Source organism: Lissotriton vulgaris, chromosome 2_1 (genome assembly GCF_964263255.1).
Source record: "Lissotriton vulgaris chromosome 2_1, aLisVul1.2, whole genome shotgun sequence".
NCBI lineage: Eukaryota > Metazoa > Chordata > Amphibia > Caudata > Salamandridae > Lissotriton > Lissotriton vulgaris.
In genome coordinates, this window is record NC_141687.1 from 234,426,812 (window position 1) to 234,442,114 (window position 15,303).

The 15,303-nt window shown below is 43.2% G+C and overlaps 1 protein-coding gene across 1 annotated transcript in view; it reads right to left on the reverse strand.

Annotated features, from left to right (window-relative positions):
* The window catches only part of KSR1 (kinase suppressor of ras 1), a 588,594-nt gene that overhangs the window by 33,944 nt on the left and 539,347 nt on the right, over positions 1-15,303 (reverse strand). Inside the window, 1 exon segment of the mRNA XM_086954818.1 lies at positions 8,251-8,386. Within this exon segment, the coding sequence (XP_086810944.1) occupies positions 8,251-8,386 (136 nt within the window).

Here is a 15,303-nt window from a genome sequence, read left to right on the forward strand (position 1 = left end):
TTGCATTCACATTTGTGTGTGTATTCAGCATTATAGAGACTGTTTGCACATATGAACTAAGAGCTACACCAGACAGCTCAATAATGAGGACAATTGAGATCCAGGAATGTGTATAGCATATGACACTGCCTCGTCACCATAACAGTGCTACAAAGGGAAAATGTGCATGCTTAAATAATAATGAATAAACAAAAGAAGTGCAAATACTGTGACTGATTTCACAGACAACAAACAACTCAATTGGGAACCAGACTAACAATGACTCAATTGCTAGTCGGCTTTTGAAATGAATCAATTGTATTTATTTTTATATATTTTGATATACCTTATTTTTTGTATAGACAAACAAACATTGGCAAAATACTTTGTGTATTTATATGTATATATATAAAAAGACAGACAAAAGATGAGCGAAATAAATTACAAAGTAGGACAGGCAGTCCGTGCTGTGAACACAACCTTTCACGCATCAGTCATTCCACATTCACACTCGCATTCCTTCCATACCATAATACACATTGTGCATGTGAGATAAGACAAACAAAGAAATAAAGAAGGTCAGGCAAACAAAGTCAAGAGCAAATCAGAAATAAAACAAAAAAAAATTTACTCAGCGACCCGCCTACATTTGCCTCCGTTACCCTGAGTGTTACAGCTCAGACTAAAAATGAATCGGAAAAACTGATCAGACTGAAGAAAAAACAAATCAGAACCGATCTTCATGGACACTTCCTTATTCAACATTTAAACGCTGGTACCATCCCTGGGGGTCTCCAAATTCGGAACATCCCTATGGTCTTCACTGAGGACCCTGAATATAAAAAAAGTTTCAGCTGCATTGAAACTAAGTGCAGCCGGGACCTCATGGTCCTAACCGTGGAAACTGCGCTAAGGATCTCCAAAAAACAACTAGAGGAAATAGATCTTTTGATATCAGAAATTTCTAATAACCAACAAATTGCCGACTCAAAGAATCTGCTGGAGAAGGTAGAGAAAGAAATCCTGCAATTTAAGGACTACACAGTGGCTCAAAAATCAAATAAATTTGAAACAGACAAAAACAACTACTCCCTGGAAAATAACTACCCGTACCTTAACAAGGATTTTTACACAACGACCAACTCGAGGAGATACCTTCAAAACAATCAAGGACGTTCAAAAAACAGATTCCTCACCTTCTCAGATACTTCCTCCTCGTCTGGCTCTGAAGCCGGTACTAGTGAATAGGATAACAGCAGCGCAAATAAAAGGGGTGGCCAACCCACCTCATACCAACAAAGAAATAACCAGCAACCTTTTTTAGGAAGAGGCCCACGGAGGACCAGGGGCAGACCCCGATACAACTCCCAACCATGGGAAATGACCACGAGACGCCAATTTTACAAGAACTAAGCAGCTCAGTGATATTCAATCTATCTGGCAGGGAGCTGACCAAAACTGAGACCCTCCTTTTGGAGAAAGGACTTTCTTTTGTTCCGTCCAGAAGGACAGACTTTGTAAAAATGAAGTTAGAAGCCCTCGAGTTCTGCAGAAAAATTAGGCTTATAACCTTTTTTAAGGATCAAGAAATACAACCTAATGAAGAAGTTACGGGCTTACGCCGCAAATCAAACTTCTGTCCACCAGGAAACAAAGTACCAAAGGAGGTCTTGACCTTTGAAAAAACTTTATTATCCGCCATCACTGAAATGGAATCTAAAAAACAATATGTGAAATTCAATCTGCCAAAAGATCAAAAAGATGCCATGCTATCCTTAAAAAATGATCCGACTCTAACAATAAAGCAAGCGGATAAAGGAGGAGCAATAGTGGTGTGGAAAACGGATAAATATAAATATAAAGAAGAAGTTATGAGCCAACTAAACAACTTGGAGTGTTACAGAAAAATCAAAAGTGATCCTACTGCAGAACTACAAGGACAATTGTCTAATATCATTCAACTGGGACTTGAACAAGGATTTCTTGGACCAAAGGAAGCCTCTTTCCTTCAGAATAAAAAACCACGCATACCACTTTTTTATGCACTCCCTAAAGTTCATAAAAATGAAACTAACCCACCCGGTAGACCCATCATTTCCGGTTGCGAGTCATTATGGGAACCAGTGTCTAAGTACATTGATGTTTTCTTGAAACCATTCACCGCCTTAATCCCAGCTCATCTACAAGACACCACGGCATTCCTTAACAGACTTACTAACATTACGTTTGATCCAACCACCCAGCTGCTTGTCACAATGGACGTGGTCGCCCTATATACTCAGATTCCCCAAGAAGAGGCACTCGAGGCCTTGAGCTACTTTTTAAACAACAGGGAACAACCAGTGAGAGTGCCCACAGACTTTATTATCTCTCTGGCCAAATTAGCACTCCAAAAAAACTTTTTCATGTTTGGATCTGATTTCTTTTACCAAATCAAAGGGGTGGCCAGGGGCTGCCCCTTTGCTCCAGAATTGGCTGTTCTGTTTATGGGCCTGTTTGAGGCTAAATTCATCACGGACAATAACCCATTCAAAGAATGTATCAGTCACTACATGCGTTATATTGATGACGCATTTTTTATTTGGAATGGAACAGAAGAACACCTCAAACATTTCTTGGAATGGCTGAACGGACGCACTCAGGACATTAAATTTACCATCAATTACAACAATCACCAAATTACCTTCCTTGATGTCAAAGTCTATGCACTGGAAGGGTCATTGGCGACAACGCTATTTAGGAAAGCAACTGACCGAAACCGGGCATTACATTACACCAGTAATCATCCGAGAAATCTTCGCCAAAATCTCCCTTTTGGCCAATTTTTAAGAATCAGGCGTAATTGTTCAGTAAAAGACGAATATTTTGATCACGCCCAAAAACTGCTGGAACGTCTTCTGGAACGTGGGTACCCCAAAAAACTGCTCAAGAATGCCATGCGTAGAGCATGGTGGACCCCACGTGAGACCCTGCTGGAGAAAAAGAAGAAGCGAAATCTCGAAAGAACAGTATGTGTAACGACATTTTGCCCGCACGCAAACCAACTTAGGAAAGCCATCAATCAGAACTGGCACTTAGTGAGGCACCTTCAAGATAGCTTACTCCAACCACCACTGTTTGCATTTAAAAAAGAAAAAAGCATTGCCAACTTTCTAGTTCGTGCAGCAGTCCCCGTAAAGGAACCACCCACACTAAGAAATCTGCTGGGCTTACAGCCCATACGGGGGCATCATAAATGTGGCACCTGTGTGTGTTCCGACAAAACGATTGAGGGTGATGTTTTTTCCTACAATGGTATATTTTGGAGGCACCAGACGTTTACTAATTGTAAATCTAAAAATGTTGTTTACGGAATCTTATGCCCCTGCCAAAAATTGTATGTTGGCAAAACATCTCAGGAAATTAGGCAGCGCATCTGCCAACATAAATCAAGAGTGAGAAAAGTTGTTGCGAATGCACCACTTGTCAATCATTGGACTGCTGCTGGACATACGGAACAGGACATCAAATGGACTGTGTTGTCAAAGTTGGATCTAGACATAAGGGGTGGCGACATTGAAGAAAAACTGTGTCAACGGGAAGCTACCCTTATCTTAAAATTCAATCCGGTCCTAAATGGGCTAAATGAACTCTCTGAAGTCTCTCGAGTCCTCTAAAAAACAACGCGGTTCATCCCACTTTCACTTTGAAACTACAACTCCCATAACTCTCTCTGAGACCATGTGACCGAATCTGAAACCTCGCGCTCCGCGCGCCTTCATTTACTGTTCCTGCTCGAACCCAAAACATGAACACCGGCGTGCTGGACACTAAGAGACGCCCCGGTTTACGCTGCGAGAGGAGTTCACATAAGGTAACACTGCCATGCGGCTTTGCTCGACGTTTGTTTTTCAATTTCCGAGCTTAAGAACTAACGCGCCCTTCCGGGTTTTCTTTCAGCCAGCGGCTGTGAATTGCTGATCGGCCACCCCATTCAAACTATCTGAACCGGATCCCGAGCAACCCTCCACGCTCTAGAGGTACTTAGCGCTTCATTACGATCCTAGTGGACTAGCTTAACGATACCTTCCCTTCATTGTAAACAACTTATGGTGCATGTGTTTTTCACGTTCACAGCCTTCATTTAAAAAGCGCCCTTTCATGATGGCTCCCTGACGACTCCTACTCCACGCAGCCCCTTTTGGATTAAACATCCGATGGTCTAAAACACTTGATGCAGGTATTTTCCCTTATCTGTATGTCCCCCATTTCTCACCCCTATAGACGACTGCAGGCTTGTTATAAATTACTAACCATAGGCTAACTCTCTGTCCACAGCAACCCCCGTGACTTAACACTGAATACACACAGGTAGGAGGCTATGTTTGGCTTTGATGGTCGCCACTCTTTAAACGTAAATATACTAAAGGAAATGTTTTCCTTTTTTCAGATTCTCTGGTCCTGATGAGAATCGGACAAAGGGTCCGATTCGAAACGCGTCGACCTTGTGTACCTTTTGTTGTTAGGTTCTTTGGTCAGAAAGGAATTGTTCATATTATGTCTGTCATACAATTGCTGTGATATTAAGTATTTTTCAACATTTTTAGTGTTATTTCTGATTTGCTCTTGACTTTGTTTGCCTGACCTTCTTTATTTCTTTGTTTGTCTTATCTCACATGCACAATGTGTATTATGGTATGGAGGAATGCGAGTGTGAATGTGGAATGACTGATGCGTGAAAGGTTGTGTTCACAGCACGGACTGCCTGTCCTACTTTGTAATTTATTTCGCTCATCTTTTGTCTGTCTTTTTATGTATATACATATAAATACACAAAGTATTTTGCCAATGTTTGTTTGTCTATACAAAAAATAAGGTATATCAAAATATATAAAAATAAATACAATTGATTCATTTCAAAAGCCGACTAGCAATTGAGTCATTGTTAGTCTGGTTCCCAATTGAGTTGTTTGTTGTCTGTGAAATCAGTCACAGTATTTGCACTTCTTTTGTTTATTCTAGTATTGGACTCTGCTTTACTGTGTATGAGTCAAAGCCCTTGTTTGTTGTTATATAAATAATAATGAATCAGCAGAAGGGCACTCAGCCATCACAAAAATGCTGAATACACACACAAATGTGAATGCAAACATGAAAAGTAAAAAGTATTAATGCAGCAATTCAAATGTAGTCATAAAATCATGTTAAGACTGCGCTTATTCAAAAATGTCTATTTAAGCAAGAATTGCACAAAACCACATGTCCCACAATGCACTATTAAGTCTTACACACATAAATAAGGAAAGTGAAGTAGGACAACTGTTTAACACTGCCGTGAGAAGGAACCATTTGGTTCGAATCGTGTAGGCTATCACAGTGTGCTGAATAAATCTAACTTCTTCTAACAAGCGGAGTGCTGGATTATTCTTTCGTGAGTGGATTAAACACGGGACCCTGTCCTGGTCCTGACTTCATCACCAACCTGCAAAGTGCTCCCTCTGCGACAGGACGGATCGTGGTTGATATATATATATATATATATATATATATATATATATATATATATACACATTTTCTTTTGACCCTCCTATTTCCTGCAGCCTTAACCCCAAGTAGAATATCCAGTCACAGAGTCGGCCTCGCCTAAAGTTTCTTACTTAGAGTTGCAGAAACTTGTGGATCAGTCACGTTGTGTGCACCCATTCACACATTTATGTTGCGATGAGGTACATTTTATCTCACAATGGCATGCTGCTGTGTGCTTTTTTTGTACTTTGGAGCTGCAAATGTCAGTCTCTCTCTCTCTCTCTACCTATCTCTCTCTCTCTCATTGCTTTACGTGTGTTGCACGTAATATTTATTTTCCTTCTCTTATTTGTAGGTTTATTGTCGCAAGAAAGTTACAGAGCCACCCTAAAGCAGGTGAGGCATCAATGAACTTTTTTTAAAGGTAACAAAAGGTAAACACATGCATTCACAAATGTGTGCATGCACAAGTACTGTTCATTATTAAAGTCAGCCTTACTTGTTTTGCCAATAAAAGGAAGAAAGTGGCAAACAAGGATTGCTTTCTGTACAGATTGCATATAAGAAATAAGGTATTGAACGTGACTGGGTGAGGTCTCAGTGTACTTTTCAGATATACAATAGTCCTTCAATCATTCCAATTGAAGAATGTCCTGGTAGAGGAATGATGCACCAAACAGCCAATAGGATGAGGTGATAGTGAGTTCCAAGAGTAAGGCCTAATAGTCCGAAGCGCGGTGGATCAACAACACTCAGCAAATGTTAGCCTGGCAACACTTTGTGGAAGAAACAAGTACAAGTTCCAAGAAAAGAGATTCCTGAACTAGGTAAAGACTTGAAACGTAGCAACAAAAGCAGTACAATACTCGGACAACTACATTCTCTATGGTTTTGTAGTATCCTAACTGTGTCCTGTTTATCCCTGGATCGCGTATAAAGTCACATACAACTTTGCTTACTAAAAGTACAGCGATCAGGACAGTCCGACTGACTAAGTACAATGCATCGGGATGGTTCCTGATACGATTTGGTTGGACTCCCATTGACTTCAATGGGAGCACATGTTCCTAACTGCATCATAATTGGGCCCTGGGTCGTTCCCGATCCGATTTGGAAGGAGCAAATGCCATTAGGAGGCCTTCCTAACCGCATCAGAATCAGGCCCTAGGTGGGAAAGCTTTCCAACCAGCATCAGAATCAGGCCCTTGGATGCTTTGGCTGTGAGGAGCTGCAGCTTCAGCCATCTTAAGTATGCAGACCACTGAAGAGCCAATGGGGTACAGCGAGGGCGGGAGTCGAATAATGCACTATAAATGGCTGCAGCAGTGTGCTGAGATGTCACAAGGAGCCCATTTAGGAGGTGGCTCCCCCCCAGTTGGAAATCTTTTCACTTTATGCGCCACTGTGCACATATACCCTCCTGCGTAAAAGAAGGACGTTTATCTCCATTACTAAAAGGGAAGTGTTGCTGTGCAATGAATCATTGTATTTTTCTGCTATTACAACTCAGTATATTCCAGTTTAATCATGTGCTTAAGAGCCCTTGTGCAGCCCTGCATACTTGCAGCACTTTGCATAGTTATCTCTTTGCACTGAGAGTACTGCCCACTGCATCTCATGCAAACTTAGGCCTTAAGCTTAGGAATGTGGGGATGTGCCTTGCAACTGCTCCTTATTTGGCTACAGGGGCCATTGGCGGAGGGGGTGCTGTAGCACAGAGGGTGCCGGGTGTAACTTGGCTTTAGCAACACCTGCCCTTAATCAAGGAAACCACTCACCAGCGGATCATCTCTGTGAAGGGGCCCTCATTTGCCGAAAGAGGAATGTGGCTATTTGCAGTGAAGCAGCAGGGTGCCGGCGGACAACAGTATAAAGTAGCGGCCAGATTGGGCATTAGCCTGGGCCAGTCCTATCCTGGTTGTCTGCTTCAGAGATGGCGAGTAAAGCTAAGTCTGTTGATTTTCTCAGAGTGCTGCTGTGCAGCAAATAGTCTGAAGGGAGCCCTCTCCTCTAGAGGAGGAGCCTCCCTGCAGTCCTGAATCTCAGCTGCAGGGTGCATGCCACATCGGGATATCCCCGCAGCACCACCTGAGGTCCTCCGCCCCATAGCTGCATTCCCTTCTGTGGAAGCTTTTTCAGTGCATTTACAGTTTTACAAGTTTACAAAAGGTAGAAAATGCAGTGCAAATGATTGTGAATACACAAAAGCAAATGTCGACTGCAGTTGTAATGTCCGTCCATCTTCCACTCCCTGGTAAACCCCAGGTGCTAAACACAAAAATGTGGAAAGTCTGCCGTAGTGGCATATTTTCTGTGGTACTTTGCTCAAAAAGCGGGTGTAAATGTCGAATTTTTGTAAACCAACATTTTAAACGGGCCAGCTGGCGAACAATGGCACAATATAACTCAAAAGCCCAGCTCACATCATCATAGAAGATTGTCTATTTCTGGTGATTGTTAGAGCTACCGACCTGCGTAGAGAGAATATTTTGTTCTCTCTTTTGGCCCCTTAAAGCTGGCACACAAAAATATAAAAAATCTGGCCCTAAATAAATAAAAAAAATGTGACAGACACAGAGCAACAAAATAATGATAACTAGACAAGGTTAAAGCGGGGGGATCATAGGTAGTGAGTAGGTTGGCAAGAAATGGGCCAACGTGACTGTCCATCATTGTCTACATCAGTATTGCACATCATTAGGTAACTTCCCCAGTTGCTGGAGCAAGCAGGCCACTTTGATGAGGATTGCAAAGGCGAGGACTTACTGTAACCTCTTTCCCCAAGTTGATCGTTGCCAGCACTTGCTTCACACCCTCACCACTTCCGATCTGCCAGATGAGTGCTTCGGCAGCCTGGTTCTGGAAAGGCCAGTCTCTGGCTTGTAACTCGTACCAGACAGTTCTGAAAGGCAATAATAACGACAAACACTTATGTAGCAGGCACATCAAAAAGATTGCTTCCAGAAGCTTTTTTAATCACTTTTACTGCCCCACTCATTGGAACTTATTTTATCATTCCTGGAAGAAGGCATGGCTGTGGTGGGTTTTAAACCTGTGGCATACAGGTAAAAGCACATATGTTTCAGAAGAAATAAATGAATGAGTAAATTAATGAAAGTGCATTTGAAAAGCACAACTGCTGCTTCAATAGAAGCATCCTGGCGCTGTGCCAGCAGTGGAAAGTGGACTGGATTATACCTCCTGCAACACAAACGCGTTCAACTGGGCCTTAAACAAGCTTTCCTAAGAGATAGACCATAGATACTCTGGTCAGGCATTCCAGAGGCAAGGAGCTAAGAAGGAAACAGATCTGCCTGCTCTGGCTTTACACAGTTTACTTACACATAACAGGTTTTGATTGGCAAAGCGGAGTGCCCTTGCAGGAAGATATTTTTTGAGTGTATCCTGGATATACCCAGGGCCATTATGATGAAATACCCTGCAAGTAATCACGAGTGCTCTAAAATGTAATTCTCGATTTGACTGACGGGCAACTAGTGAAGTAGTTTCAAACCTTGACTGATGGAATGCCTTTTTGGGATGTTTAGAGCAGGCAAGCTGCTGGATTCTGAACTCGTTGAAGCCGGTTTAACAAGTCCGGAGGGATTCCAAGATAGAGTACATTGGCATAATCCAATCTAGATGTGATTAATGCATATACAATGTATTTCTGGGTGACCAGAGGAAGATAATTTAAGAACTTTCTTATAGATTTTAAAAGCATAAATCAGATGACAGCGGTGGCCTGCACCTGAGGCTTAAAAGATAAGGCCATATGCAAAAGAACCGCAAGATTCCTGATAACTGATGTTGGGGTGGGGCCTACCCCTACATCAGTAGGCCAAAGTCTTGTGGAGTCGGTCAGGAAAGGTGTGCCAAAACTAAGATTTCTGACTTGTCCGGATTAAGCTGTTGACAAAAACGGTGCATCCAACCGGCAACTGAATTAAGACAAGATAACCCTGAATATGATCAACCACGGTATCAATTAGCTGTTGGAATGCCAGCATAAACTGTGTTTCATAAGCACAAGAAACAATGCTGAGATCCCAACATTGAGCCATATTGATGTTAAAGAGGGTTGGCCTTAATGCTGAGCCCTGTGGGACACCACATCTCTGTAAACTGGGAGGTAAAGGGTGATAGGCAGCAAGCAGTTTTCCTATCAGATACCAATAAGATTGGAGCCTATGCAGAGCCCTACCCACAATTCCTGCCTTCTCCAGTCTTAGCAGAAGTATTTTGTGAGAGACAGTATCAAATGCAGCAGACAAATATGAACCACCGCTTTTCTTCCCTTCCTTACATCAAATATACTCAGGGGAAATAGGTTAGACTCTGTGCTGCAGCCCGAACGGAAGCCAGACTGAGAAGAGTGAAGGATGTCATTCCTTTCAATGTGTCTGGCAATCTGGAAGTTTACCAGAGTTTCCAGCATCTTCCCAGCACAAGGAAATATGAAATAGGCCAATAATTACTCAAGATAAGTGGATTGAAAATGTTTTTTTTCAAGTGATGCACTACAAGCGCGCTTTTTTCAAATTGTTAGCACGCTGCTCAATTCCAAAAACAGATTTAAAAGTGATTTAATCTGCAGATTAATGGAGGTCATCGCCGGAGACAAAATATAAGGTGGAAAACATTGAGAGGTGATCCAGATTTAACTTTTTGGATAAAACGTTCAGATTCAGCAAAAGCCATCCTCTCAAAGGACTCAAGCAGAGAGCCTTCCTTTTTGTACCTAAGGTCAGAATGTGACTGTAAAGATGAAATATCTTTAGTCCTATAAAAATTAGAGCAAATGCTTTCCACTTTGTCATGAATAGACATAGATAGGTCTTCAGCCAACAGCTGAGAGGCAGTAATAATCTGTTTATTAGCCTCTGGATTCAAGAATACTTTAACGATTTAAAAAAACATTCTAGATGCTTTCTCAGAGGCAGCTATTTATTTGACAAAAAATCTATTTCAGGTATTTTAATATTTTTACAAAACTGCTTCAGAACAGCTTTATATATCCGCTGATTTTCAATATCGTAATTCAGCCTCCATTTTCAATCAAGCCATCTTAGTTTTTAGGTCGAGCCTGGGCAAAGCATAAGCTACTCAGCAAGGCATTCTGTATTCAGGTTTGGACTTGAAGTTCTGCCCTTTTCCCACCCATCTTTTTAATTGCCTCCTGTCACTGTCCTTTCTAAATCGCTGATTTTGATTCTTGAATAGGTTTAGTAGTCCCTCCTTGGTACCGCCTTATCTGCATTTGAAACCTCCCATGAGGACTGGACATTTTACTTGTGTTGATACACGGTCTACTTTATCTAGTCTGCGAGCATTTTTTAAATAATTTTCCCCTATTCCACCAATGACTTGCTTTCCTACAGTTTAGCACAACGCCTGCTTTTATATTTATATTTGTAATGGTTGCCAGTACGCTTTCATTATAGCGGTTTCGCTACTTTATTTAATTTGCCAGGGCGGTCCGCTTTAACTTTTGCGGCCATGCTACGAAACATTTTGTATTTTATTTTTGGGTGAAAGCGCCCCATACTGTGCTTTCACTTTAAAGGTGACTGCACACTTTTCTTTAGGGGTGTTACCCTGAAAACGGTCCCCGGATGCTTCTTTCCGGTTCAGGAAAGACCTGGCTTGGCAGTTCAGGCAGGACTGTTCCCATGAGGCACAGGGTCAAGACTGATTTGCATAAAACTCGGTCTGAACTGAGGTGGTGAAGTGAGCTAAAGAACGATGATGGATTCAACCCAGATCTGTGACTGGGGGTGAGTGTCTGAAAAGTTTCAGCGCTCTGTCCATCAAATCCTTGTGTTTGCTTTGTTCACCCTAAGTTGGCACTAAGTCGGCAGGGTATGCCTAGACGTGGGTTCCCTGCTCACTTTGCCACTGGATTCGAGCTAGCCTGGCTGATGAGGGTTGTTACCCCGGACCCGGTCTCAGGATGCTTGTTTCCGGTTCAGGGAAGACCTGACTTGGCAGTTCGGGCTGGACTGTTCTCATGAGGCACAGGGTTAAGAATGATTTGCATAAAGCTGGGTATGAACTGAGGTGGCGAAGTAAGCTACAGAACGAGGATGGATTCAACCCAGATCTGTGACTTGGGGAGAGTGTCTGAAACGTTTCAGTGCTCCGTCCATCATCTCCTTGTGTTTACTTTTAGAATGTTGGCACTTTTATGTCCTAAGCATGTATCCTGCAGCCAGTGTCCTGGGTCACATGATTGTAATTAGAGTGGCAATCGGCCTTTGTGTATTTCTCTCAGCCAGTGAGACAAAGGGGGACTAGATATTGGAAGGATGGGTCATCTTACCAGGATGGGAGGGGCAAAGCTGTTCCCTGAATCACTTAGATTCCAAAGGATCGACCTCAGCACATTCAAAAAGAACTTCACACCAGTCTTTTGCCAGCCTAGACCTCTTGCTGCCTGGTCAGGAAGGAAGGAAATTCCAGAACCAACTGTGATGCGAAAGCTCTTGAAGTCTTGTTCACTTCAAATCTTCCGTCAGGAATACAAATGGGACCCTCAGACCTGGGGCGTAACACAGGCCCCCGCAGTGCAGGGAGCCCCCAAGCTCCAGGGAGCCCTTTCAGCACAGCACTCTGGCTGCAGAGCGCCTGATTGAGCCCAAAGGGGGGCCATCCACGTGCCTTGCAGGGAGGCCCCCTCAAGTTTCCTTATGCCAGTGCCTCAGATCCACTTTTCAGTTGAATCCTGGACCTGCGTAGGACCTTCAGAAGGACTGCTGTGTGCTCCAGAGGAATGCTATACTGCTGGAGACCTGCTTTGCACCTCAAAGGAATACCCTGCCACTTGAAGTTTGCCTTGTATACGCAGGGGACTGCCCTGCTGCTTAAAGCCTGTCTTGCTGTTTGATCCCAGGACTACCAGAGTGACTCCAAGGGTAAGGCGGCTCACCTCCTGTTCTGAGTTACAGGGACACAACAAGCTTCAGAGACCTCCCTGCAATTGCCCCGGTGGCCAGCTGCACTGGACCTGCAACTCGACCTGCCTGAGCCCTGCTGCTTTCTGCTGAAGTGAGTTCCTGTACCTCAAGAGGTGCCTCGCCAAAACCCCTGACTGGCATCAGAAATGCTCCTCCTGTGAAGAAAGGGAGAAATTCTGAAACTCTGGTGAACCTGACTTTTTGCACTACAGCGACGGCCAGCAATATGAGATCTACACTTAGCGCTACGGTGACAGGCAACAGTCCGCAGTGACCACCAATGTGAAGCTTCTGCAACAACTGTCTGTGACAGGATCTGCGCACTACAACGATGACCATCTGCAATGTCAGGCATGCGCTTTGTGCTACATCGATTACAATCTGCAACGCTCTCCTGGTCTCCTGCACCGTGAAATGGACTCTTCATGCCAGACTTTTAGCAGACAGCTTTTTCAGCAGGACTAACTTAGTCCCATATCCGGTCCATGCTCCATCGCAGCTTGCCTGAATTTGCGACTTTGCTCCAGTCTCGGACGATCAGAAGCCCGAGTGTGGTTCTGTAGCTTTTTCAGCAAGACTAACCTGGTCCCATATCCAGCCCATGCTCCATCGTGGTTGGGCTGAATTTACGACTTTGCCCCAGTATAGCACGATCAGAAGACCGCGAGTGGTGCTTTGTGCTTTTAGGCGTTCTACTTTCCTAAAACTCTGGACTTGAATATCTCCGGTTCTACTGATCAGTACATAAATACTTAACACATTGCCTCTCATTAAGCCTGCTTTTGTTCCAAGCTACCAGAGGGTTAAGCACAGGTTAGTGTAGAAACTTTTGTGGTTCACCTCAACAGGCATTGTGATTGTTGCTTGAGAAGGATCGTCACCACTCTCAACCATCCAAAAAATCAATTTCTAACACCATCCATTCGTGAAGTATATCACATTGGATTCTCTATTTTACAGCTGAATAGAGGGTAGGCAGGTTATCTAAGTTTATGGTTAATGATCGGAATCATAATGCATTCAATTGTACATGCAATTAATCAAGCTTTAACTCTTGGTTAGAGAACACAGACTTCACTACTTTGCACAACTTCCAGTGGAGGGCCTTCTCCCTCCTACTCCCTCCAGACACTCAAACCCCCTTAAGAGGCCGAGCATGTACTATGTATAACCTTAGACCTGTAGCAAACCTTTCGACAATAGCCCACCTCTCATGGACAATCACCGAAACATGGGTAGACAAGTCCCTGCTGCGGATGGTGTTCGTCCTTTGTACAACTCTTCCTGGAGGGATCACTCCCTTTATTTACCTTGACCCATTAAGAGACCAAGCATGTAGCGAAAGCTTAAGCCCATTAGCAGAAGAGAGGATATAGAAAACTAGGGCTACATGCACCTTGCCGAATATCTTTGAGTATGGTGAGCATATAGCTGTCACATTTACTGGATGATGACATCAATGATGTAATGAGTGATGTACAAAGTGAAGTCATAAGCAGTGCATGGTGGGGTATAAGTTATGGTTAACTCAATGAACTATAACGGGCAAATTCAGCTGTTTGTCAGGTTTAAAATGTTATTTATAACACCAGAGTTGCCTCCTGTGTTCAAGCCAGCCAGTGATCAAGAGTGAAATGCTCGAAATGCATATGTCATTTGTGAAGGCTGCGTCTCTCTGCAAGGTTTGCTACCTGTGGTGTTTTGTGCTGCAACCCTCCGCGTGTGGCGTCTTTGTGTGAAGGCAACTCTGGTGTGATGTATTATGCGGCTGGCCCGGCCGCAAAGATGCCCCATTGCTTGCTGAGCGGGTCTTGAGTGCTTGGAGACACGAGCACTCGCGGGAACGGCGGGGGCCTACACCACAGGGACATATTTGCAAGTATGCAGCGGGATGGCGTGGTTTCTCACCCAACTGGTTATGACATTTATTTGAATGGAGGTGGCGGAGTCCAATTGGTTAATGAACTTTACAAGCCGGGTGGTGTATATGAACTACGATGACCAGAATGCTACTGTTGCCACCCAATAGGGCGGGGCTTGTAAATTAATAAATTAGATGTTCTTACTAGCCCGCCTTCTGAGTTCAAGCCAGCCAGTAATCAAGAGCGAAGTGCTAGCAATGCGTATGGCATTTGGGAAGGCTGTGTCTCTCTGCAAGCTTTGCTACCTGTGGTGTTTTGTACTGCAACCCTCCGTGTGTGGCGTCTTTGTTTGGAGGCAACTCTGGTGTGATATATATATATATATATATATATATATACACACACACACCTCACAAAGGATTGCCTACTTTTGTGATATATAAATTCATCCACCAGCAGCCTAAGGCCATGAGAAATGTGGGGTCAATGGCAAACAGCCTCGCCTGCCACTCCTTATGACAGGCCTGCGTACGCCTTCAAATATTTACAGCCAACACTATGCCTCAGACAATGGTAACGTTCACTCATGTTTTTCTAATGTCCAAGGCCAACAAAACAACAAAAGCCAGAATAGTACAAATATTCAGTCAGGATGGCAACAACTTCTAAATATTACAAATATGTACAAAACACACTTCCAGCAGTGGAGCCCAAGAAACCATATTTAACTGGCTGATTGCAGTCTTGGTTTTCTTGAAAGGCTTCCCTGCTCCCTGTTCTTGGATTGGAAGTCCTATCATTGATATTTCTGACTATAAAAATAGAAGGAGTTTTCACTGAATATTGTAAACATTGAAATTATTCGCTTTCTAAAGAACTGAATGACTTACACATTTACAGGCATGGAATTTCATTTAATATATTGTTTTAAGTATTGAAATATAGTAATTCACAATTTAATTGTACTTTCTATCCTCCTGCCATCAACATACTCCGGCTGC